General features: G+C 41.1%; 1 protein-coding gene across 12 annotated transcripts in view; it reads right to left on the bottom strand.

The window, feature by feature from the left end:
- ATP8B4 (ATPase phospholipid transporting 8B4 (putative)) overlaps window positions 1-25829 on the bottom strand; it is a 222568-nt gene that overhangs the window by 5894 nt on the left and 190845 nt on the right. For all 12 annotated transcript variants that reach the window (XM_024568257.4, XM_024568254.4, XM_053927684.2 and 9 more), the window contains 4 exons: window positions 25180-25403; window positions 13548-13631; window positions 10385-10630; window positions 2451-2589 (listed from right to left, as the gene is read on the bottom strand). In XM_024568257.4, coding sequence (XP_024424025.2) covers window positions 2451-2589; window positions 10385-10630; window positions 13548-13631; window positions 25180-25403 — 693 coding nt within the window. The remainder of the gene's footprint in view (window positions 1-2450; window positions 2590-10384; window positions 10631-13547; window positions 13632-25179; window positions 25404-25829) is intronic.

A 25829-nucleotide genomic window follows, 5' to 3' on the forward strand; every position in this document is an offset into this window, starting at 1 on the left:
GCCACTCACCGGGTTATGAGGTACTGAAGGTTCCCAGGAGAGCAGGGATGCTCCTCATTTTTGTAGAGTGTTCCCCTCACTGGGAAACCCCTGGTGCAGCCACCAAACGCCGGTGCAACAGAGCAGTGCAACTCATTCCCAAGCCTGGAGCCAGTTTCTTTACTTTGTACTCATAGCTCAAATACTGGGACGTTTGTTTAAACAAAGCAACAAGGGTCAGTAAGGCAGGTAGGAAAGTCCTACAGAAGATGGAAAGCCTACTTATATCACCAAAACCAACTTTTGTTCCTATGGGTTTTCCAGGGACTTACCAAACATCCAATTATCCAGGATCCCTCTCCCAATGCTAAAAGTGTTAACACCCTGAATGGGCTTTGGGTGCCTGCATTTTCTGGCTTTCAGGGGCGTCCAACCCACCGTCCAGGATAGCCATGAACACAGCCCAACCAAAAATTGTGAATTTACTTAAAACCTTACTTTTGCTCTTCAGTTTTTATTAGTGTTTCTGTATTTAATGTGTGGCTCAAGACAAGTTTTCTGGCAACGTGGCCCAGAAACGTGAAAAAGTTGGACACCCCTGCTAGAGAAGAGAATCTGCCTACCAAAGAACAGTTGGTTCCATTTCCCTGGGCAGAAACAAACTTGACTCAACAAATTAAACATCTCTTTGAGCTCCTTGAAGCTCAGTGCCCCCAGGCATGGCTGGAAAAGCACCAGCTTCACTTTAAAACCACACTCCTGTTTGCTGCTGGCTACTAAGGAAAAAAATTTTTGTTAAACCTCAATGTTGATCTAACTTTTGAAAAGACTCATTGGAGCTCAGTAATTAATTCCTGGAATTAATTAGCTGGAGAGAGTGGTCCCCACACAAACTACTTTCTCCAGTTGAGGCATTCCAGGCTCCTTATGCATTCTGAAATGCCTTCTGAGGACTGGAATCTTCTAGTCAATGCGCTGAACTCTCAGATTTGGCAACAAAAAAGAAAAAAAGAAAGAAAAAATAAAAAAACAAAAAGAGTTTTAACGTCTCTCTTTTCCTAATATGCTTATTTTTATTCATAACCACCATGTTTTTTCTACATGACTGGAATCTTTTGATAAACAAAGTATTAATATTACATATTAAGTAAGAGTGGTGCAATTTAAAATTTCCATGTGCATGCAGGGCAAGGCAAAAATTGAAGAATAAGATCCTTAAGTGTATGTGCAAATTTAAATGGAATTGCAATTTCCATTTAATTCAGGAGCCTTTGCATCATTGGGAATGTATAACACTATAATTGCTCTTATTTTGCTTTCTACATGAACCAGTCTTCTAAGAATTCTTTGGTAGACTGAATTCCCTGACTAGTAGATGCAAATCTCAGTCCTGCCTGATTGAGCTCACAAGTGTTGTCATCTGTTTGTCTCTCTTTTCCAAAGTTTGCTGGGATGAACTGAAAAACATCATTATTACCAACTTCTCTCACACACCCTAGAGATTTTAAAACTTCTGAGAAAGTATATTAGTAGCCCCACAGTCTAAAGTTCAGTGGCCCCTGCTAGGAATCACTATGAAATGTGTGGAGCAATGTCAGTATACTCAATAGATGAACCAGATGCACGCTTTCATAGAATCACAGAATCTCACGACTGTAACGGACTTTAGGAGGCTCTATGCTACCTATGGTATTTACAGCTCAAATCACTCTGCAGTGTCCCCAGGACACATTTACTTGGATCATCCTCATTATCATCACCACCATTACCGTGGGTAACATTTTTCTGAACTGCTACATAGAATGTCACATGCTAAGCATTTTATATGCACTATTTCATTTAACCCTCACAAATTTCCAATGAAACTAGAAAATATTAATATTCCCGGGTTAGACATTAAGGCACGAAAAGGAAAAAACTTGCCCTCAGTCACACAGCTAATAAGTGGTGAAGCTGACACTGAATCCTGGCCGTCTAACTACAGAGCTTACTCTTCATGCCACTACAGACTAACGTCCCAAAAGTTTTAGAAGGCTCTAAATTATACATCATTTCTTTCTTATCCTAACGCAAGTAAGTTCCACTGGTAATCTCTGGCACAGATACTGGTGATACTGTGGCATGAAAGACACATTCTCTTTCTCTTTCCTCTATCATACATGAACTTTTCCCAGGCCTTGGGTAGCCCTGATGCATATGCTATGCCTCTTGTTTTCAAAAAGGCAGTTTGCTTCATCTGGGCTGTTGGAGTAGCCATCTCAATGAGTCTTTTGCATCTGGTGAAAACAGCAGAAACTAATCTTTTAGAGTTCTTTTCAAGCCTGGAAGCCTTCAGATGCTTCTGATGCAATCAAGTCCTAGAGAAACAATTAGTGGTCACCGCTAGTCCCACCTAACACAGAAAATAAATAACGAAGACAAATAAGTGACAGCATGACACTAGGCCCCAGTAGATAATAGGATTCACTTACCAACAAATGGAAACTGCTTTGGGAAGACGTCAAACATGCCATTACTGTGCATTGTAAATAAAATAGAGAAGTACGTGGCAATGCTGCCCCATATGAAGACGTGATTAATGACAGTCCAGTAACTGGTATCCAAGGCTATCTGTAAATAAAGTCGGATACAAGGGGGAGGTCTTTGAGGATTAAAAGAGCATGTTTTTACTGAGAGATGTTTCCCCAGAACTGCTCTGTGAAAAAAATGGTTACACCTGTCTAGTTCCCAACTAACCAGAGGCACCTCCACTTTGTGCACAACTCAGGGGACTCACTGTACATTTCTGCTCAACAGCTGACTTCAGAACTTCTACCTGCAAGCCATTGTATCTGCCAAGGCTTGATCAGAATTGGGTAATAAAATGTTAAACTTCTTTTCAGAGAGAAATAAGAAAGCAGAGTGGGTTCTAATTTCAATGTTGCTTTATAAATTGCTTTTAAAAATGTTTTTTGATGGAAAAAATATTTTCTGTGGTAACCAAGTGCAACATTTTATAATCTGTAAATGTTCACATGACCATTTTTTTACACAGGCATCATCTGTTTTACATCAATATTCTACCTCATTTTGATGATCCTTTCTCTTAAATTATTTGAATAGTAACAAAGACAAATCCTTCATCTTCTTCTGACATAAATGTCAGAAGCTGGTTCATAGTGCCCTGGGAGCACAATCACAACCCTTCTCCCTTCCAGGTGCTTGGTGTGGTGGAACAGCTGTAAAAGAGTGACCTACTATCAGAAAGCCAAGGAAGCCACTGGTGAAGAAGAGCCCTTGTGTTCTCAGGGAGAAACAAGTAGGTTCTGACATCATTATTTGCATCTCAGAGGTCCAACGTGATCCAAGAGAAGGTTTGCTTCTTTTTAGCTGAGTCTGATGCAAGACCACAGATGTCTCGCCTGCCTGAGAGGACCCTGCTTACTTAGTAAATAGATCCTTCTCTGCATTGGAGATATAGTTCCACTTCCCACTTTAACTTTGCTGTCTTTTGAAATACTGCCCCGGTAATAGATTGTTGGAAGCCTTGGATGTAAACTGCAGGGATTATAAAGGGACAGCATTTTCTTTTTTCAAGAGGCCTAAGAAGAGAAAGCCTCAGCAAAGAGATGCCAGTTTTCCAGCTTGTTTGGCTGCTAAGATGTTAGACAAAATCTCCAAATCTACCTTCTACCACCTGTCAGTTCATCACTATCCAGGGACACCAATAGCCTGGACTGTGTGGGTATGAGTAAGCAAAAAAAAATCACAACAAACTTAAGCCTCAAAAAAAAAAAGGACAAATCAAGAACAAGTGGCTCCTATTGAGGCAGAACTAATGGAAAAAGCAGACAAGTACTATAACAACAGAAACAAAAAAAATGTAATGAGAATTCTTAAGGGGATGCAATTAGATCACAGAAAAAATTCTGGATGAAAAAAAGCATTATTGCTGAATTTAAAAACTCAATAGAGAAACAAAATAAGAATAGTCACTGATGAGAACTGAATTAATATTCTGGAAAAAACAAGTGGAAATACTATCTCACAGCAGAGAGCAAAAACTTGAAGAAATAGATATTACATGCAAAAAGATATAAGACAGGGATGGCAAATCCATAGATGTCAGATCCATGGGTCCAATGTGCAAAACAATTGAAATTTTAGAAAAATAAATAAATAAAAAGGTAACAATCAAAGAAATAACAGAAGAAAACCGCTCTGGTACAACAAGTAGCAAAGATTTTCAGATGTGGGGGAGCAATCTATATCCAAGGCAAATTAAGGGAAGAAGTAACATTCTGGTGTCGTTTGGGAAGTCGAAGGATAAAGAACACACACTTCTAGACAGAGAAGATATTCCTTACAAAGGAAAGAGATCAATGTAATATCAGACAGTTGAAACTGGAACATAGAACAACTTTCACAAGGTTCCTAATGACAAAGGCTCTGACTCGAGAGTCTTATGTCCATTCGATATAGCATTTAAATGTAAAGACAAAGAAAGAAGGCTCAAAATAGAAAATCTATCTGCCACTTCTGAAGAAATTACTCAAGGAAATTGCTGTAACAAAAAAAAATTAATTAATTTGGAACAAAGGCCTCAAAACAGTGGAAGACAAAGAGCTTCAAAGTGGTGGTAAGCAACGATTCTTGTAAATTTGGAGTTGGCTCTAAATGAGTAAAAACTGAGTATGAACCGTAGTATTAATTTAGAAAGAATTTTGTAACAGTCAAGACATATGTTGGAGGAGCATCTAACATCCTGGAACTAGAGTCCTAAATTAGGAATGTTCAAGAGTTGGGGAGGGGAGTGGGACAAGGGAGGGAGAAGTGAAGTAAAAATATTTCCAAAACTGTTTAATTTGGAGGTGGGTGAGGGAAGGTATAAAACAGGATAGTGAAACATTTGATGGAAGATACAGTTGTTTAGTTTTGGTGTGTTAGTATAGAGATGAAGATTTAACTGATTATGAAAATAGGGAGAAATCACTAGTAGAATGGAAATTCAATAATAAAAGTTATAAATTATTCATAAGTAGGATATTTTAAAAATCCCAGAGTAGTAGTATATGTGTGGCAGCATTGCTTCAATAACAAAAAAGAAACGTGCTGAATGTCTATCGTTAGAGGGTGGGTGAATAAGTTATTATGTAACCAATTGTCAAATTCTGCACAGCCCTTCAAAAGGTTATGATAGCTGGACGTGTTGGTTTGGAGAGCTGTCTAGCATATCTCACTAAGTGTGAAAAGCATATCACAGAAATTATGAGAATTTCTCTTGGATACATGCACGTGTGGAAGAATTAAGCTATAGTAATCATAATAATAGTTAACCAGGAAACTATAGGGAAGAAAAGAAGGATGATTGATTTTATTTTAAACGCTTCTATATTATTTGAAATGTTAAAAGGAGAACTTCATAACTCAAGTAACTGAAGAAAACTGATACTTAAAAAATAATAGAGACTGGGGAAGTTTGGCCAATAGCATCGCAGAACACATACATAAGATTCATGACTGTAGTTATGGTACTCTAATTTAAACTGCACTGCCAGGCACGGATGCGTATTTGCTCGTGGAAATTTCATGGGGACTGTTACCATAATGACAAGTTAAGCTTAGATGGCAAGAAAATGGCATTAATGCCACCATCAAAGTGAGCTTATTCACAAAATTCCTGAAACTCATTATTTTATATATATATAGGACGGCAGTTTCCACTGAAGCCAAAATTGCTGAGCTTTTATGATTATAAACTCAGGTCTGAAAATTCTATGGTAAAGCAAACATTTGCAGGGCTTCCTAGAAATAAAAATGTGTTAGACTAAAATGACAGGAATTAACCTATATATTCCTTAAATTGAACATTGACGTTGAAAGTGGGTCTGTGCGTGTATCCTCTATTAACAGAGCTTCTCTCCCGTTTTATTCAAGGATGATCCCGTTGTCGCAGGTGTCCCCTCATGGAAGGGAGAGGTGGACCATGCATTCTCTGTAGCTACTAGCTTCCAGTTTTCTTTATAAAGAAGGGAGAGAGGTCCACATGGCTTTGGAGTTGGGGGTCTGAGGCCAGATCTGTGTTTAGATCCTGGCCTGTCACATTCTGTGTGACTTGAACTGTAACCTGTCTATTTTTCATCTATAGTAATAGTATCTATGTTTTAGAGGGCCGTGAATGGAGTAAACAAGATAAGGGGATTATCTCAGTAACAATTCATTTACATAGGAAATGTTCAATTAATGGCAGCTGCTACTGTTACTCTGCGAGCCAGAAAAGCCTGGCAGAAGCAAGTGGGCCAGGTTTGCTGTTAGTATTTCTGCAGCCTCTCCTTCCCCTATTCTTCCAGGTGTTCTCTCTCTTCCAAACCCCAGTGCTCCTAGCTTTATGACTGCTCTCTTTCTTTCTCCTGTATAAACAAGAAAGTATCTGATATTTTTCTTTCTACTCAGTGAGAACCTTTGTTTTCAGGCTGCCTGAAAGTTTGCCTTTTGACCAATGAAAGACTTTATCCTAGACAAAGTCAGAGTCAGATAGGTCTGGGTTTCAGTCCTGGGTCTGGGATTCCGTGTGTGGCCTCAGGCAAGGCCTTTAACCACCCTGAGCTCCATCTGTGAGAGGGGACAATAATACCTAGTTCATAGTGGCCCTGCAGAATACGTATAAGCATGACATTCCTCAGAGCGGTAATGAAGATACAGGCTTCTGCAGGGTACCACCAAGGACAGGCTTGCTTTAGTCATCTGAGAGTAGATGGGCATGTAACTAATAGAGTGGGGGTAGTTGGGTACCTCAACCGAATTCTTCTTACTTCGTTTGCTCAACTTTAAACTCTCTCTTTATATCCCTTGCCCTTTCATTCATTCAGCAAATACTCATTTGTGTCTGGCATTGGAATTTAAATTACAGTACAGTAATAAACAAAGCATGCCCATTGGAAACTGGTATCCATTCTCACCCATTCTGCGTCTAGGCCACTGTTACTAGCCTGTATCTCTTCTCTCTCATTCTATCCAGAAAGTTCCTCAGTCTGCTGGCCGTTTCGGGTCTCTGCAGCACTCAGAATTAATGGTGGGTATGCATGAAGGGCAGGGAGAAATCAGATAAAGGAGAAATGGAAAGGGAGTGTGTGGATAAGACTTAGAGGACTTTGACCCTGTAACGTGGTAAAGAGATCACAGCCACCAAGCAGTGTGACCCAGAACCTCGTCCTCAGAAGTACAACTTCCTGTGTGCATTACTGCTTCCCGGCCGTGCCTAAATGCTCTGCACCCCAGCAATAATAGTGTTGTAGAAAATGTGCGCCTCCCCTTTTTAAAGGACACTCGCACATGCCTTTACTTAAGAACATTTCCTTGAGAAATAAGACTACTGAATCCTTGCCCTAAACCGGCAGGGCAGTCACTGTGTGAACTTGGGCAAATCTTGGTCCCAGTTTGTTCTATCAGTTTTATTTAAAATTATACCTGTTATGCTTGTAACATATGACCACCAGTTCTTTGAAACTCCTCTTTCTAGGAAATGGAGTTTATTCTCTTCCCCCTGAATGTGGGCTGGTCATAGTGACTCAGTTCTAATACAGGGAAACAATCAGTTTACAGTGGAGAAACCTTTATCTTAAAGACATTATCTTAACTAAGTAACCAAGACCAGCATCACCAGTAATAAATTACGTTGATAGCGTGTGCCTCCCTGATAGGATGCAACTAGAACTCACCTCTGTGATTCTTCCCCAAAATCCATCATCTCAGTCTATTCCCAAGAAAACACCAAAAAACAAAACAAAACAAAACAAAAAAAACCCAAACCCTGAGACATTCTACAAAATGCCTGACGCTCTTCAACAGTGGCCAGGTCATGAAAGACAAGGGAAGAGTGGAAAACTGCCAGAGAGGAAACTAAGAAGACATGACAACTGAATGCGATGTGGGATCCTGGAACAGGAAAAGATCGGTAACGCAAAACCAAGGAAATCTGCAGTTCAGTTAATGGCTTCATTCCAGGGGTTATTTCACAGTTCTGACAACTGCACAATGGTTACATACGATGCTAATGTTAACATTAGAGAAAAGCTAGGTGGTCCACAGTTGCCCTTGAGGAGATGGAAAGCGGAGAATAGATGGGAGAGACAAAAGCCAATGAGGCCTGAACCAAACAGACCTGGATAGTCCCACCCTGAGTGAGGGACCAGTGGTTACTCTGAGCCCTAAGTATGAATCCCTCTGAGAAAGCATGGGTCCCATTCTTATAAAACCTTGATAATTAAAGGTAAGAAATTTTGAATAGTTTGATTTTTAAAACTCTAAATTACAGAATGAAAAATTGTGTGATCTTATAAATAAACAATGTTTTTAAAGTAAGATTATTTTTATGAGCTCTCAGCTTGTGAAAAAAGGAGAAATGTAATGATGGCATCCAACTGTTAAAGAACTGTGTGCTGTGTGGGGAAAATGCTTTTAAATTGAAAGTTAATATAGAAACAGCACTGGCATTGCTGCAACAGGGTATAAGAAATAAATTATGGACAAGCAAAAAGAAAAAGAGATATAAGAATACCAACAGATTTTTTAACTAAAACATGAAGTTAATCAAAAATTATAGGGTTAATTTGGAAAGCTAGTTTCACTAAAAACATATGATGCCTGTTATATCTACAGTGAATTTTCCAGGTAAATGTTTTGCCCTTATTTTTATATAGCATATAATGTTAAGGACAGTTTGAAGAATTGTTGCCCTTTGCTTTCTTCTTCAGATATGGGTCCTTTATCTCAGTGACTACCTTTCAAATCATCTCTTGGAGCACCAAGTAACAGGCCTGACCTGGAGGTGACTAAGCTGCTACCACTAAAAAGATGTCCCTGTACATGCCACAACCACTCTCTCATTGTGAGGAGAATCCAGGGAAGTGGAAACCCGCCCTCCTGACAAGGAGTACATCGCCCAATTCTCTGGGCTGGAACAATAAGGGTGTACACCGGGTTTGCTCAGGGATCAAAGGCAACAAAACAAGAGAAGCTGGAGTGCCCAATATAGTGCCAAGAGCTGTAAGAAAAGATGAAGCGATAGCTTCTGTGAGGAGATAAAGACCTTATCATCCCTGTAATGGACTCCCCTGATGGATGCCTGAGCTACATCAGATGCTTCCAAGTCAGTCTGTGATTTCCTCCTCCGCTGCAGAACTGAACATGGGGGACTGGGCGTGGAGGGCTCACAGAGCACCAGTGTGCTTTCTGTAGCTATAAAACAGACAAACAGAACTCCTTTTTGAGTAGAGAAATCTGGTTCTGATTTTGGATGCTACCTGTCTGATTCTGAATTTTGAACTTCCAAGATGTCAATTGTCAGGTGGCTTTCGTATGGACTTAATGATACTCACTCAGATGGGCCAATGAATGGAAACGATGCCCTTTGCAGCAATATGTTTACATTTGATTCCTTCAACCTAATAAATATTTATTGGGTCATGAAGAAAAAGTCTGGATTTAATGCGATCTTTTGTTGGATGTGAGCAGCTAAGATTTGTGAAAGATTGGTTACAAATCTTTTTGGCTAGGAAAAGGTCTGACCAAAGGCAATTCGAATGCTATAAAAATTAAGCCCTTGATTGATACCCTTAAAAATAAAAACAAGAAACAAACAAAAAACCCGAAAAGAAAAACATAAAACAGAAGTCACATTGCTTGCTGTACCCACCCAGAGCTACAGATTTTAATGGACAGAAAGCTTTTGTGAATTCTAACTTATATCTAGTAGTATTGTTCATAATTTGCATTAAAAAGGGAATAGAAACACAACTCAAGATGTCCAGTGGAAGAAGATCAATGGAACATCAAAAATTATCCCTGTCAGTTTCAGAGGTACCACCAAACCTCTTGAATAATTCCAAGGTTATAATGCCAAAAAAACTGTAGATCTCACTTTAAAACCTAGACATTATGAAGCCTTATAGAAATCATGGGAAAGTTTCTCTTTCTGTCATAAGCGAAAACAATTTCTTCTTCAAACACCAGAAGGAAGTAGTAGTATAATCATATCTTCTTACTGACAATATTCAACCCCAAGAAGTGATTCCATTGTGAGGTTTCTACTAATGCGGAGGTTATAGGCCCCTAATGCTAATTTTCTACATCTGGTAATTTATGTTAAAGCTTCTTGTTTCTTTTTTTCCCAGTTTCATTGAAAAATAATTGATCACTCTGTAAGTTTAAGGCCTACAGTATGACAGTTTGATTAATATACACTGGGACATGATGACCACAACAGGTTCAACTAGCATCCACCTCAAAATGTGTAGTCAAAAAGGAAACCCCAGTGTTCCTGTGGGATTTTTTCTCCTCCAAGAAGTAGAAAGACATCGGTCAACAATGAAACAGAATTTTAAGTTACAAAGAAATCAAGTTAAGATGTTTTCACCATCAGGGTTACCTGCACGCTGACCACGATGACCAAAGATGTGGCCATGGTGACCGCGAAAGACTGGTAGTCAGCAACGTGCTGCCCATCCTCTCCAGCCACGTTGTAAAAGGCCCCATAGGGAATGAAGAAAAGGGCTAATGAGGTGTAGATTCCATGTGCCACGCAGATGAAAAATTTACGCTTGTTAAAAAGCAGATTCCGCTGTCCAGGTTTGTAGAGCTGGGGATGGTCCATGCTGTTCTGGTCACTTACATCCTGCCAACAAAGTGTTAGTTACATCAGCAGAGGAGGCTTGAGGAGAAGTCAGAGAGGCCCTGAATTCCCTGTCTCCAGAAATGGCCAGTGCATGTCTAAGCATGCCCTCGTATGCACCAGTCATCATCCTGTTTTCATTCCCGCAATAACCCAGAGCATACTAAAATGATCCCTGTTTCATAAAGGAGGAGCTGGAGTCTCCAAGAGAGATTCATGAGAGGTTACACAGCCCTTATAGCAGAACCAAAACTTGATTCACACCCAGGTGTTTGCCTTCACATTGAAGTTTCTCTCCTGTATTCCCCTGATGGCAGGATTCTAGTACATCACGTGCCGTCAGTGGGCCTCGGGGTTAACTGCCAGGGAAGTGAGTGGTAGTGACTAGGTGATGGTGGCAGAGAGCTGCAGAGTTGGAATTGGCCAATCAGAGCTCCCAAGTTGGGGGTGGGGGGAGGGTGAGCAGCAGGAGGATATCAGGGAAAGGGAAAAAGTGCATGTGGGATTCCAGGTCGGAAGGGAGCTGAGCCTCAAGAGCTGAGTACTCTACCCAATGAAGATGCCAAAGATGCCAATGGTGTTCAGGACAAAGAATTTCCACAGAATGAGAAGGCATCATGTTTGGCCCCAACAGGGGTCCTGGGAGAATCTAAAACAGTGTTTCTCAAACTTAATGTGCATGCAAATCATCTGGGGAGCAGGTTATGATTCAATAGGTCTGGGGTGGGCCTGAGACTCTGCATTTCCAACCAGCTCCAAAGCTAATGACCACACTATGAGAACCAAAGCCAAATGCCAAAGCCAAAAAGGATGGCAAGGATATCATAGGACCATGGGTGGAGGAGAGGCAGTGAAAAGGGAGGAATACAGGCATGAATGAACTCTGGGGGCAGACCAAGTTCCCCTTTCTGCTTGTGGGATGGGCTGAGTCTTGCTAAGTGGGGTCCCCTGGAAAACACTGACATACTCACTTCAGGAAGTCCTGTTTTGAGACACTGTTGGGAGCTTGTTTCCTCAGTTCAGTAATTGGTCGAATTACATGCACAGGCTTTGAAACCAGACAACACAGAGTTCAAATCCTGGCTCTGCAGCTTAGCAGCTGTGTAGTCTTAGACCTTCTAATGAACCTGTCTGAGGCTCACTTTTCTCATTTCCAGAAGTGCTAACAATAGCACCGCCTTCACAGGATCACTGTTATCATTCAATGGGCATGTACTCTGCAGAGTTCTTGCCATACCTTAAGTAATAAGTAACAGGAGCCTCTATACATAGTAAATAGAATAAGGAGAGTAACACCCGCAATGGTAGAAGTGTAGCAGACTATGAGTTAACTGGCCTGGTGTTAGGCTGAATTTTATTACTGATTGGCTATATGGCTTTAGGGCAGCGACTGGAAGCTCTGAGCCCAGGCTTCCTCCTTAAAATAAGTGATCTGTAGATGATCACTGAGGCCCTTCCAGCAGAGCACTCCGCGATCCGTGATCAGCGTAAGGGCCAAAGTCGGCAAAGCAGGGAAGGAAAGGAATGGACACTCAAGGGGGCAGCGATAGAGGCCTTATTTATTTATTTATTTTTCAAATTGCACAATCACCATCTTTTCCCAGAAGCTGATTTATTTTACTTTATTCCACATTCTGAGCAGATACAAGGTACCAAAGAAAGAAACACTTGTTAACGTGGGCACTTGGGAATGCGTGTGCTTAAATCCTTTATACCTTGGGTTTTTAGAAGTCTCTTTGTGTAGAATTCCATAAAACACGCCATTCACAAACTGCTGTTTTTACATACAGAAAGTGAGACATGACTGACTACATAGCCACAGAATTAGAGAGTGGAATGAGCTCATAATGTGAAGATTTATATTTTGCAATAGACGGCTTTGGGCCAGAGAATGAGGCCTAGCAAATGGGTCTAACAACAGCCTGGAGAAAATCTGGTCTCCTTAAAAATACTTCAAAAAAATTTTTTTAATAATACACTCTAATCATGCCATGGCAAATCCTCTGGCTAGCCTTTCACTTCCCCATAGGCAGCCAGACTTCTCCCCTTTCCAGGAAATACCCTCCAAGGCTCTAAATGTGCCAAGGAGACACTATTTCTCTTTTTTCTCAAGCATGTGAGCTAAAAAAAAAAAAGACTGCAATGCACCTTGTTCTCCATGCCTGGGGGGCTGTGCCTGTCTGCCCCATTGGGAGGGTGCTCTGCTGGCCAAGGGAGTCTCATCGCAGATGCCAGTTCTCTGCACTCCCGCCTGGCTCCATAACTTTACCTGTCATGCCTGGTTCTCTGCACTCTCAGAGGCTAATACAGCCCTTGGAGGTGGTGAGCCACAAGGCACTAGTTCTGAGGCATATTAATAAGTGCTGTACAAAAAGTAGATAACTAAAATTACTCACAGGAGTTGGGGAAATGCTGGACTAAAATGAAGCTAAAGAGACTATCTCCTGTAGGATGCCTCAGAGCTCTGAGACACTGGGGTATGAATGTGGGGTATGAATCTCTAAGGGGAGAGTAGCCAAACTTTGAGCAGATAGATTTGGGGGGCAGTGGAGGGGCAGGGATATGAAAGGGTTTTTACCCGTGTTGTATCTATTAAAACAACTCTACTCCTAAGACTTTTTCTATAACTTGTATCTTCTAATTAAAGAACAAATTGTCAGTGACCAGAGGAAAAGGGGGAGGGAGATAACAGGGGAAAGAAGGGGAGAGGTCAAGTCAAGAACATGTATAAAGGACCCATGGACAAAGACAACGGGGTGGGGGGGAGGATTGAATGTGGGAGATGGGGTAAGGCAGGGGATAGTAATTGGGGGAGGGAAATGGGGACAACTGTTATTGAACAACAATAAAAAAATAAGAAAGAAGCAACTAAAAGGCATCAAAAAGCAAAATAACTTACAAATATAGAATAAACACATACCTGGTCAAAAATCCCCATGGCTAAAACAGGAAGTGATGTGTAGACAATGTTAAAGAGGGTAATGAACCACTGGTCATAGACAGTCTGAAAAGAAAGAACACATCGGTGAGAAACATCATCCCCAGCAGTGAGAATGTTCACTTGCAGGCTCTTACATGAAATATCCCAATTTCCTGAGGTGGGTGAGAGTTTAGTTTTGGAGTCGGACAGACATGAGTCCTCCCCCAGGCTCTGGCTCTGACCAGTTCCGTTGCCTTAGTGGGACTCTAGATCTCTCTAAACTTCCATCCGTTTCTTCACATTAAAATGAAGCCATACCCTCCCTGCAGTATTGCAGCAGGGATGAAAGATGATCTAGAGAGTACACTGGACACATTTAAGACCCTGAACTCTTGTGGCAAACCGTTATTCCATTATCCAGTTTTCCAATGGCTTATCCCTAGCCCAGTGATCTAATCTAAGTGATATGCAAAGATCCACTAAAATTTTTAAAGGGAGATGCAGAAATTAACCTGTGAGCTCCACCCTGTGCTCAAATAGAAAGTTTTTTCTTCAGAGTGGCTTAAAGTAAGATGGACATGGAGCTGGTGGCTCAGGATACTGCATATAAACAAGTGAGATGATAAAAATATCCCCTCACATCTATGTAGAGTACTTCCTTGCATAAGCCTCACTAGAAGTCAGTAAGGCATATGAAACAGGTATTACTGTGTATCTTTATTTTGTTAATGAGTACATAGAGATGTAGAAACAGAATCAGAGTTACAGAGCTTAATACAGGCAAGGACAAAAATTAAAACCCAGGTCTCCAGCTCCTAAATAGTATCTGTTCTACCACTGGTATCATTCATTCATTCAATATTTATTAAGAAACCACTATGTGCCACGTACTGTTCCAAACAACAGTAATTCAACCTGATCGCTCAGATAAAAATTCCTCATGAAATTTGCAGTCTAATAGTGGCAAGGAAAAAAAATATATGTAATATATATAATCTATCTCTCTATATAATCCACCTATCTATATAATATATATTATATATCTATATAATATATATTATATATATTATATATATATATATCTCAGTGAGTGAGTAAAATGGTAATAAATACAAGGGAGAAAGGAGGAATAGGAAGTGTGGGAGGGATGTAGTTGTAAAAAGGTGACTAGAGAGGGTCTCACTGAGAAGTAACATTTCAGAAAATGTAGTAGCAATGTTACAGAGTCCCAGCACAGAGCAGGAGTCTTAACAGGGTTTCAGATGCCAACTTCTGTCTACCCCAAGAGTCTACCAGAACAGCAGAGCTTGGCCTCTCATTTTCTTCTGATGAGCAACTGCATTCAACAACTCTGCTTAGACAGATGAGTTCAGAGTGTCTGCCTTCGTGCATCAGGAGACACATGAAAAATACTGCAGCATTGGTCATAAAGAACCAAAGACATCCACCAGGTGTGGAATGGAGAAAGGCACTGTGATGCTATATGGACATAATGGAATACCACAGACTCATGGAAAGGAAGGAACTACAGCTACATCCCAAAACAAGAATGAACTCAAAAATATAAGTAATGCTAAGCAAAAGAAGCCAGACAAAAAAGTATAATTCCATTTCAATAAAGTTCAAAAATGTGTCAGTCCTTTCTGGTTTGTCAAGAGATTCACACTGGTGGTGAAATTAAAGGACAAAGCACACCACGACTATAGAACGTCAGGGTGACGGCCACCTGTGGAGAGTTGTGACCGCGAAGGAGAGGGAGCTGCTGGGGCTTTGGCAACGCTCTGCTCCTTGAACCGGGTCACAGTCAGGTGGGTGTTTGTTTTATAATTTGTTAAGTTGACATTTATGTGTTAGGTACGTTTTTGTAGATTCATTATATTTTACGATTGAAAAAAGAAAACACATGACCTTTTTTAGTCATCGCCTGGCAAAACTTCGGCCACACCCCAGGTCAATTAAATCAGTATCTTTCGGGTAGTTTAAAATTTTTGCCAGGTAATTCACCGTGAAGCCAAGATTGATTATTTCGCTCACTTTCCTCCAAAAAAATAAAGCAGTAGCTGACACAAATCTCCACTCCTTGATGATGGCATGATGGCATCTGACTTCCATTCCTCAGACATGTCGATTCATTTCATGATTGCAGTTTGGAAGTTACAGAAGGGGGAAAGCAGCCAAACTGAAATTCTGTAGTCCCAGGCAGAACCCAGTGCTGGTCAAATCCCTTACTCTTCCTCCACCCCATCTACTACCCAACTTCCACACAGAGAGAGAGATGTTTTCTGGGATGAGGAAGAAAGAAAAAAATCTGGTAAATTGTGGCACACTAAACTGCAAGTAGTGGATGGTCTGGCATCAAATGCCCCCATCATCACGCACTGGCTCGCACGAAAACCTACAGTTGTTTCGCAGCAGCGTTTGTAAGTTGGCATTCAGACTTAAAGCCTCATTTCACAACTGGAGCAAGAGAGCACAAGGAGGGAAAATCCAGGAGAATAAAGCTTAAGCGAGTTGTGCAATTTCTTGGAAGAGTTTTTACTGCCACTTAGGATCACAACAAGAAACAGAAAATTAGCTGATATTTACTGAGCACCTGTTATGTACCAGGCACCAGTTCCAGGGCTTTACATACATGACTCGTGAGATCCTCACAACCCTGTAGGTCAGTTCTACTAACAGCCCCAAATTGCTTGTGGGAAAACGGACGCCTGTCAAGGCTGGGAGATTTTCCAATGTCATACACTGAACATAAAGATTTTCAAAGTGTCATCTAAAGAACTTCTGGAGGATCTACAATGTCAAAACTTTTTTCACAAAGATACTAAGATGTTCATTTATTTGTCCTTTTCTCTCTCATTCTCACAGGAATGAATATCACTTGTGATAACACAGCCAACTGACTGCAGAAGCAGATATGAGAATCCATCCAAGGAACCAAGTCAGAAATCTGATATTTTTCTCCTTTTCTCCAACACTCCGTATCAAATTAATCCCCAAGTCCCACTGATTTAACCACGCCAGATGGCTTGTGTTCCTGCCCAAGGCATTCCTCCTTTCTGTGACTTTCCTCCAGTTGTCCGCTCTGCTGGGATGCCTGTCTTCTTACTCCTCACCTCTTTCACTATGATTGATCCTCGAGGGATCAGGCCACGGACAGGTCTTCCTGGAAGCCCTTCTGAGCCCCAACCTCCTGGGCTGGGTTCCAGCCACTCCTTAGCAGTCCCCTGACACTCCACGCCCTCACCTCACTGCTTCATAATTGTCATTTTACAATTATTTATGTGCCAGTTCCCAGCACCGCCTCCACTAGATTGCAAGCTCCTTGGTAGCAGGTTATATGACGTATACTTCTGTGAACATAACTCAGTGCCTAGATTATGGTAATTACTCAAGGAAAGGAAGCTGGTGTCTTAAAAGTAAAGGCATTGGAGTCAGAAGACAGAACTGGGTACCCTTGTATAAGACACTCAACCTCTGTGAGTCTTAGGTTTCTTGACTATAAGATGGGGATTCATGGGAGGTGGTAAGTATTCAATGAAATGACTAAGTGCCAGCACAGTAGTGCCTGACAGACAGATAGTGCTCGGTAAGTGAGCACCTTTACTATGGAAGGAAGGAAGAACAGACAGAGGAATTCGAGCCTCCGATGGTGTGTTTAATGGGTAAATGAAAAGGTATATGCTTTTCACTAATTATACTTTTTTATGAAAATACAATTCTTTACTGCTATAACTAACTATACATATGTATTTCTATAATAAACTACTATATTAATGAAATCAGTAGAAAATTAGAACAAGATTTAAAGAAAACAGAGTACCTTAATATCATTAAGCATTTTCCTTATGAATACTTAAATATATAGATCACTGTTTACTCTAACTCTAATTTTGTCTCAGGCTCAACCAAAATGTGTTCATCTGAGTCATTCACCTTTAAAAAAAAAACAAAAACAAAAACAAAAAACACCTTTTCCAGCTTTGTGCATTGGCTTAGCACAGTTGAGGTTTAGGGTCTTCCACAAAAATTAAAGCCACAAGCAGTATTTCTTCTACAGCAGGCTTCCTCCTCCTCTTGCAAGAAATCTCCACCTACTCAAATTGCTATCCTAGTATGCTCTGCTTCTCCTGAAGGCCCTTAGATACCCTCAGAAAAACTTTAAGACGCCCCTCTGGTGACTAGGACCCGCTGAGAGGGGCACACTAGCCCAGATCATGACCCATGGAGAACCCACCCATTTCTCCCCTTCTAGGTATTCTCAAGCTCTCTACCAGCTCCACTACCCACCCACCCCCAAGCACCAAGCACACATGTGAGTTGACCAGATGTCCTAATGATTCATTCCTCTGGAGCCTCTGGTGTAGGAAGCATTTTGGCCTGAGACTAGACTGTTCTAATGGTGCTGGCACTCTGATCTCGGGTAACTTAAACTGTTTATATAAATGAGGGTGACCATTTATATAACATTTGTTATTATATAAAATATTTATATATTTTTTTAAAATTTGCCCTTGGGCCTCTGTACCCCAGGGCCAGTCATATCACCTTGACTTCCCAGTTGTCTGTTTGCCCTCTCCAGTACTCTGAATAAGAGAAGAGCCATGCTCCTGTGAGATGTCACTGGTCTGTCTGGAGCCACACAAGTGTCTCCTCGCAGCAGAAGAAAAAGGAGAGGAGAGTTTCCATTTTTCCAAGTTCACTGTTTTCCTATTTAAGGAAAGCTCCTCCTGGCTCCTTTCTTTGCAGGAGCAATTTATCAACCTTATCAGCCATTTTATAGAGTAAAAATACTCCAACTACAAATTACACTCTCAAAGCTTGGGAAACACAAAATCTATGATTTATAGAATACCACATTTAAATAAACTTTACGAAGGCCCTTAAACAGTGACAAAGGGCTTTCCACTCAGAGACTATCGGCTTAGCCCATTGTTCAAACAGCAGGACGAGCTGGCTCTTTGGAGACATGTACCCTGTGTTGCTGTGCGTTGCAGGAGAAAACTGTATAATAATAATTTTTCCTTTTTGGCCTTAAAAAACATTTGTCATTTAAAGAAAAAACATTTTGGAATAAATATGAGGTGCTTGGCCTCAGCACATCTGTTACTGATTTGTGTAATTAGCAGAAACCCACGAGCAGGATCCAGGAGGAAGGGCTGGAGACTGAGCACCCGCCCCTCCCTGGGTTTCCACAGAGCACATCTGGAAGGCGGGGGTGCGGGAAGGAGCCACCGAGCCAGGGCGAGACGGGCTTGCAGGTAACCAGATCCATGATGTCATCGAAGCCTTGAGATTAGTCGCACTCTTTCCCATCACTTTCCAAACTTTTCAGTGTGAGTTTTCTTATATTGTTTGTCAGAACTAAAGTTTTTCTGACCTTGACAACATAATTGTTTCCATATCACCGGAGAATTTAAAAGAAAATACACAGCTCTGTATCTCACTGACAATGATAAATTGTCATCAGATAATATCATCTCACAAGTACACAGTGCCAGTAGTTGCTTCGTTTCAAACGTGAATTTCCTAAATATGGCTTCAACCAATGCGTTTTTCTTTCTGGCTCTATACCTGGTGGGGGCCAGCTCATCTTTAGTAAAAATCCTGAGGGTATAAAGTGCTTTTAAAATAAATTATGCATATAAAAAGTGCACACAAGCTGTCATGGGCTCCATGAAAACCATGTGGGCTTTATAACAGTTTGGGATAAGACATGTCCTTACAAAGGATCCATGATCCAGTTTAGAGACTTATTTGATCTTTTTTCAAACCCCTCTGGTCCAGAAATCTGGTTGGAAATCTCAACAGGACAGATTATATTTAAATTGCCTCTCAGTAGCAGTTTGGTTGGAGTGCTTGCTGGCAAGGTGACCTCATGCTTCCAGATGATTCCAGGAGGCAGTGTCCCTAGAGACAGGCCTGGCTTTCTAAGGACCTAAGTTCTGGGAGACACCCCCCAAGACATCAGCTTTCTCTCAGTAAGGAGTTCATTTTCCCCAATAGTTACATTGTACTGACTGTTTCTGGATGTTTCTTCTTCAGATTAGAAATAAAGCAAACACTTGCCTGGTTAGGGGTTGGGAGAAGAAAATGGAAAATTGGAAAAAGATATAGCCATTCTCCTTTGCAAGTCTGTGACAATTTGAGTAAGTCGCCGGAGCACTGAAGGAAGAGTCGGAAGACATGGGTTCCAATCCCAGCCTTGTCTACCCCTGATTCTTGGCTGTTGGGGGACTCGGGTTCCCCCTCTCTAAATTGAAGGGCTAAACTTGCCATTCCTTGCCAGAGCAAAGATTCTAGACTTCAACAAAACCTACACTTTTTGTTCTGTGTCCCAGCTGTTCCTCAGGAAAGCAAGCAAAAGGAGTGTGGTTCTTCCCAGGCAGATTCTTTCCCCCATGTGACCCAAGCAATCCCAACAGAGGCGAGGTGTTACAGTTAACAGAGGAAAGCCCATAAAGCAAGCACAGCCCAGCCTGCATCGCATCACCATTCGTCTGACATGTCCTAAGTGCCACCATCCCACAGGCAGTGAATGATACCACCCACTGGCCCTTGACAAACACCCACTGAGTCTCACATGCCACAGCTGGATTGGCTTGCCCATCTGCCCCAGCCCACCTACCAGGATGGGGCATTGGATAGAATCTGCCAGGGATATCATCAGAGAACAAGAGCCTGGATAAAATTTACCAGGCTCCAAGAGACCAGCCAACATAGTAAAGAAAAAGCACATGTCACTTCATTAAGTAATTAAACTGGTGTTTTTAAAAGTCAACATTGTATGTAAGAAAGCACAATCTGTTTACGTTTGGTCAGATGTTTTGGGCTGCAGAGTGGATTACTTCAAAACAATCTGTTAAGAGGTGCGGGGAAGAAATATTTAGGTGCGTATAAATCATGCGGAGATTGGACAGGGTTGGCCCCAAGACATGGAGCGTCCACTCTTCAAAAGAGTGTTTTTGAATTAAATTTCAAAAACACTCTTGGTAGAAAAATAAGAGAAAGGTGACTATGGAGTTACTCAACATCAGTTTCACATTTATGAAAATAAAATTGTTCCCAGAATGTAAGTTCCCTGAGGAAAGAAACTATAACCCTCTGGTTCATTCTGGTGTCACCAGAGGCCAGCAGAGCACTTGGCCCTACACTGGCACTCGGTTTACTCTTGTTTAATGAATGAGAATTCAAAGATGATGCATTCGGTGTTAGAGAGTGTGCGTGTGCATCTCACTCCTATCAGGATGGGACAGATAAGTGATGGTCAGACCCACCAAGGAAGGAGCTCTCAACACGCCTGTGTCACCGAACTCTGCCAGCCCCTAAAGTTTTTATGACTCCTGGCTCCACCTCGACATGGAGCCTTCAGTTCCATTGAAGCAGGTTAGGAGAGGGTTGGCAGGGGGTAGAAAGACCTGACAATCAACTTTCATTAACAGACTAGAAGCAAGCGGCTACTTAATGGGTTTTAGAGGCTAAAAAAGCCTTGTCACCAAACACAAGGCTTTAGAAGCCAAAGCCAACCAAGTGATCTCAATGGGGGAAAAATGTGTGACTGCAAGTGTCCCCTATTCAAAAATTCTCATTCTCTGCAGACTAGTCTCTTTCCCAAATATGTTGTTTTCTTTTCACTTGCTTCATTTACCGCATATTGTCCTTAGGAAACCAGGGCTAAGAAAAAATGCCAGTTGATTTTTCAGTAAAACCTGTTGCTAATCAGGACCTTGTAGGGAAAAACAGGGAATGGAAGAGAGACGATGACCCCAGCTCCCCATCACAGTGGATCTCATAGCCAGTTCTCGTTATCACTAACACACCAGACCACCTGTGTGTGGGTGGAACTGGGGAACACCAGAGTCTCCATCTCTATGACGGAATAACACCTGCTCTAGAAGACACTGCTTGCTGTACAAATCACTGTGAAGTAAGATCCCCTTTCGACAACATGCAATTTTTAAAGGGTGTTTCTGAATGAGTTGATGTTAAATGCAATTTTAGAAATTTTAGAGGGATTTCAAATTCAGCTGACTGCTGATCAGCTGGCAAATGTTCGGTGTGACTCGGAGGGCTTTCCTCCTTTTTCTCGACAGTCTCACACCTTCACACGAGCCAGTTCCCAAATCTCGGCAGGCAGCTAGACTTTCAGGCCTCACCTCCACTTAATTTTGAATATATCCACGTACTCAATTGAGATTGAGCCCCTCAGTTGTCCCAGATCCTCACACATTCCTCCTTTCCCATGCTCTGGTATTAACTTCAATTACAGAACTTCTGTTGGACTTATTTATGCAATTTTTTATTTTCCAATAAGAAAACAAGTTCCAGGTGGCTAGGGACTTGTCCTATTCACTATTTTGTTTTCTCTTCCCAAGATAGTAAACGAGTATTCCTACTAGACATCTGACAACGTCATATAACTCAAGGCTATGGGCAAGGAAAGAATTATTCAATTTAAGTAAGAAAGATACAAACAGCCCTGACTGGTGTGGCTCAGTGGGTTGGACGTTGCCCTGAGAAGGTTTGTCAGTTCAATTCCCCGTCGGGGCACATGCCAGGGTTGCAGGTCAGGTCCCCAGTTGGGAGCATGTGAGGGGCAGCCAATCGATATTTCTCTCCCTGTCTTTCTCCCTCCCTTCCCTTCTCTCTAAGAATAAATAAATAAAATCTTTTTAAAAAGGAAAGATACAAACGGTATGGCCTCAGATATATATAAGTTGATATATATGCACATATAATTATTTTTATAATCAGAAAGAAACTTTAAGGATAGTGGGAAAGATTTTGCCAAAGTTTAAATGTAAACTTTCCACACCTTGGCATATAAAGCAGGGCTCTTTTGTCCCCTGTTCTAAAGTTAATTAAGAAAATGGAAGTTTCTGATATGGAGAAAAATAAATAGCTTGTTTCTATGAGGATAGTATTCTTAGCATCATTTTGTCTTCCAGACACCTTACTGCCTTCAGAACATTGGAACTAAGATGAACGGCAGGGTAAGTCAGGTTTGGAAACCACTGCCCTAGAGACATGTATTCCAGAATCCTCCAAAGTGGGTTCTGTATGGCTCCTGGTCTACAGGACATTGTTCATGTTGCTTGGCGTGGGGGGAGATGGGGATGAGTTTGGGTAATAATACTAAATCTCCCAGACTCTAAGACACTAAATATTGTAAGGGGGACCATTATTGATGCCAAGATTGGACCAAATGAGGACTCTAATAAAGCTAAGGCAGCAAAGGGCTGAATCCTTAGTGTGAGAGTAAAGGAGAAGCAAATCTTTGTGCAGACAGGGCCTGCAGGAAACATGCCTGCGTCAACACACTGGTACTAGCTAAAGGGGGAGATAAGAACACTTCTCCCAAAAATGTGAACAACAGATGGTATTCACTAGATCTGAAATGCAAATTCAAAAAGTCCTGCAACAGAGAAAGAGATCTCAGGTAGGCAACGCCCACAGGAAATGGGCAGAAGCCACACAAATGCTCTCTGGAAAAAGGAACTTCAGGAATAATGCCATCAAGATGGCAACACAGTCATTCCCAGCAACGGTTCCCCTCACTAGAAGACCGGTGGCAACTATCCACAGACAGGACACCACTGCGAAAGTCCCAGAGCTGGGGGGATGAGGCTGAAGCACCACCCTGAACCACAGAGTCAGAGCAGCACCACATCCAAAGGGAAAAGGAGCAGCTACACTCTGACTGCATCGCCCCTCACCCAGGCTGCACAGCACTGCACCAAGAGGGTCCCTCTGGGCCTAAGGTTTCTCCAGTGATAAGAAGGGAGCCCCAGGGGGACATCCACCTCTCCCAGAGCTAGGGGAGACTTTCTGGGAGGCCCATTCCGGTCTTGCCTCTTGGGAATCACTGGGGAAATCTGCAGAGGCTCAACCGGCTTCAGATACAGGTTGGGGAGGGGGCGGGGCTTACAGCAACCAGTGCTCAGATCTCTTGATGGATCTCATTCATACTTGCAGCAATGCTGGAGCAGAGAAACCCCAGCCAGGGGTTTCCTGCAGTTCAATCAAACACTTCAGAAACTTAATCATAGACAGGTGGTGTGTCTTACAATTAGGTTTAACAATCAGCTACTTGTGTCTTTAGAGAAATCACTGTGTTCCTCACTGTTCTCTTTTTAAATATGACCATTGTCAAGAGACTTAAAAATCTACTTGTTTAACATCTGACTGACCAACTTCATTAGATCCTAAAAGCAGAGCAGAAAATCACCTACATGTAGAAGTTAAAAGTCATTGAACATAAGTTTCAACTTCACAGTTTTAGTGAGCACAACTTTGCCAGTAAACCTACCTATCCAAGCTCAGCGTGTCTATACATACAAATTATTAACAACTCTTCTGTGTAAAAGAGGTCTAAGTGAGGGTTAAGATGTCCTCTCGTAGTTCTGTAATTTTTCAAAAGCCTCAAACCTTTGCAACATGAAAACTGGATCTCAGAGAAACACCGCTTAGCAAATAGCCTTGCTTTGTTGTTAAGTGGAGGCAAAGTGACCCGCCTGGGAAGGCAAAGTCCACAGGCCCACGCCTTTTGTCGGACAAAGGTGGAATAATGAGGAGGTGAATATCCCTATCCCAATGCCTTCTCAAAGTAGAGTTAAAATCAAAACTTGCTTTACTTCAACTGTCTAAAAATTACCAAAAATAATCAACAGAGTCTGCTTTAGTTCTGAGAATGTTATCCTTCAGAGAGAAAATTAGGAATGGGTATAGGTGTGCCTTACTTTAAGAAATCTCAACTTCTCAGAAAAAGAAAAAAATGTATGAAACCTATTTTCATTACAAAAAGGATTTGTTGCTCTACCTTACACAATTAAGGTAACATAAAATGCCAAGATTTAATTGATCTCAATTATTCTGGAATAAAATGATTGAAACAAAATCAGCTTCATGAATGTCATTGAAACCAGGGATTAAACCCAAGGGGAAGGAAGAACAATTAAAGCAATCTGTAATGAGAATTATGGCCACCATTTCATTTTCAAGGACAATGTTTTCTTTTGTTGTCATTTAAAATAATGGCATGATTTTTTAATTCATAAATATATTTAAATACTATAGGTCTTACATTTCACAACACCCAGGGTCAAATCTTGATATCCTTCAAAATGAAGATGGCTGTATATAAAAATAGCATCCTAATTTACAAATTTGCTAATTTTTCTTTATTACAATCAACATCATCTATATATCATTTTTTTTAGCCAGTGAACTACTGTCTGAACATCCTTGATGTCAGGGTATCAATTACTTCCCCCGATATAAGATATTCACATTAAGTGAGTTCAGTGAGTGGCCATCCTCCCAATAGATATATCTCAACATTTCTTGTTATTGTTTCTCAGACTTCTGAATTAAAACTCTGTATCAAGCTTACCTGTCATCCTACAAGAACATTTTAATAAAAATGTAAAGAAAAGAGTACTCATTGGTTGCTATGCAAATAGAGAAAAATAAATAAAATTCCAGCTAAATATATATTCTTCTTGGGTTCAAAGCTCAAGTCAACTATCAATTACATAATTGCCATAGTGTCCCTATTAATTAGTAAAAGCCATGAAGAATAGTCATTTATAATCCAGGGGATTTTATAAAAGAAAGAAAAGTACTTTTTACCAACCTGGGCTGAGAAACCACAGAAGAAACCAAACCAGAAATGCACAAGTGTGAATGCAAAATTCTTATAGAAGAAATAGCATAAGAATTTGCACATGCGGAAATAGGACCACCTTCCATGAACAAGGAGAAGCCTTTGGAGGTATCTGAACTGAGCAAATGAATAGTCGCTGGCTAAGACTGCCTGCAATCCCTCCTGGCCGCTGATTCCAATGCCAATGTGAGCACCTGCAAAGGAAAAAGGGAACACTTTTTATTCCCCAAAGAAAGACACAATCCCTTGTGGAACTTGTCATTCCTCGTTTATGGAATTATTTACTTACAGAAAACTTACAGCTATAGTATTAATAATTTTCACACATATTATCTCACGATGCACTCATCATAGTATAGGTGTTTTTCCCAGTTTCACGAAAGAGGACACTGGCTCAGAGGAGTTCAGTAAGTTGCACAAGGTTTTACAATTTCTAAGTGGGGAAGCTGGGACTAAACCCAAGTGTTGGAACTGTGGGACCAATGTTCATTTCTCTACACCACGTCCTTTTCCAGCCTAAAATATACAGATCATTTAATTACAGACAAAGAGGGTTTTTTTCCTTTTTTTTAAAGATTTTATTTATTTATTTTAGACAGATGGGAAGGGAGGGAGAAAGA

The sequence above is a fragment of the Desmodus rotundus genome, chromosome 7, assembly GCF_022682495.2.
Source record: "Desmodus rotundus isolate HL8 chromosome 7, HLdesRot8A.1, whole genome shotgun sequence".
NCBI lineage: Eukaryota > Metazoa > Chordata > Mammalia > Chiroptera > Phyllostomidae > Desmodus > Desmodus rotundus.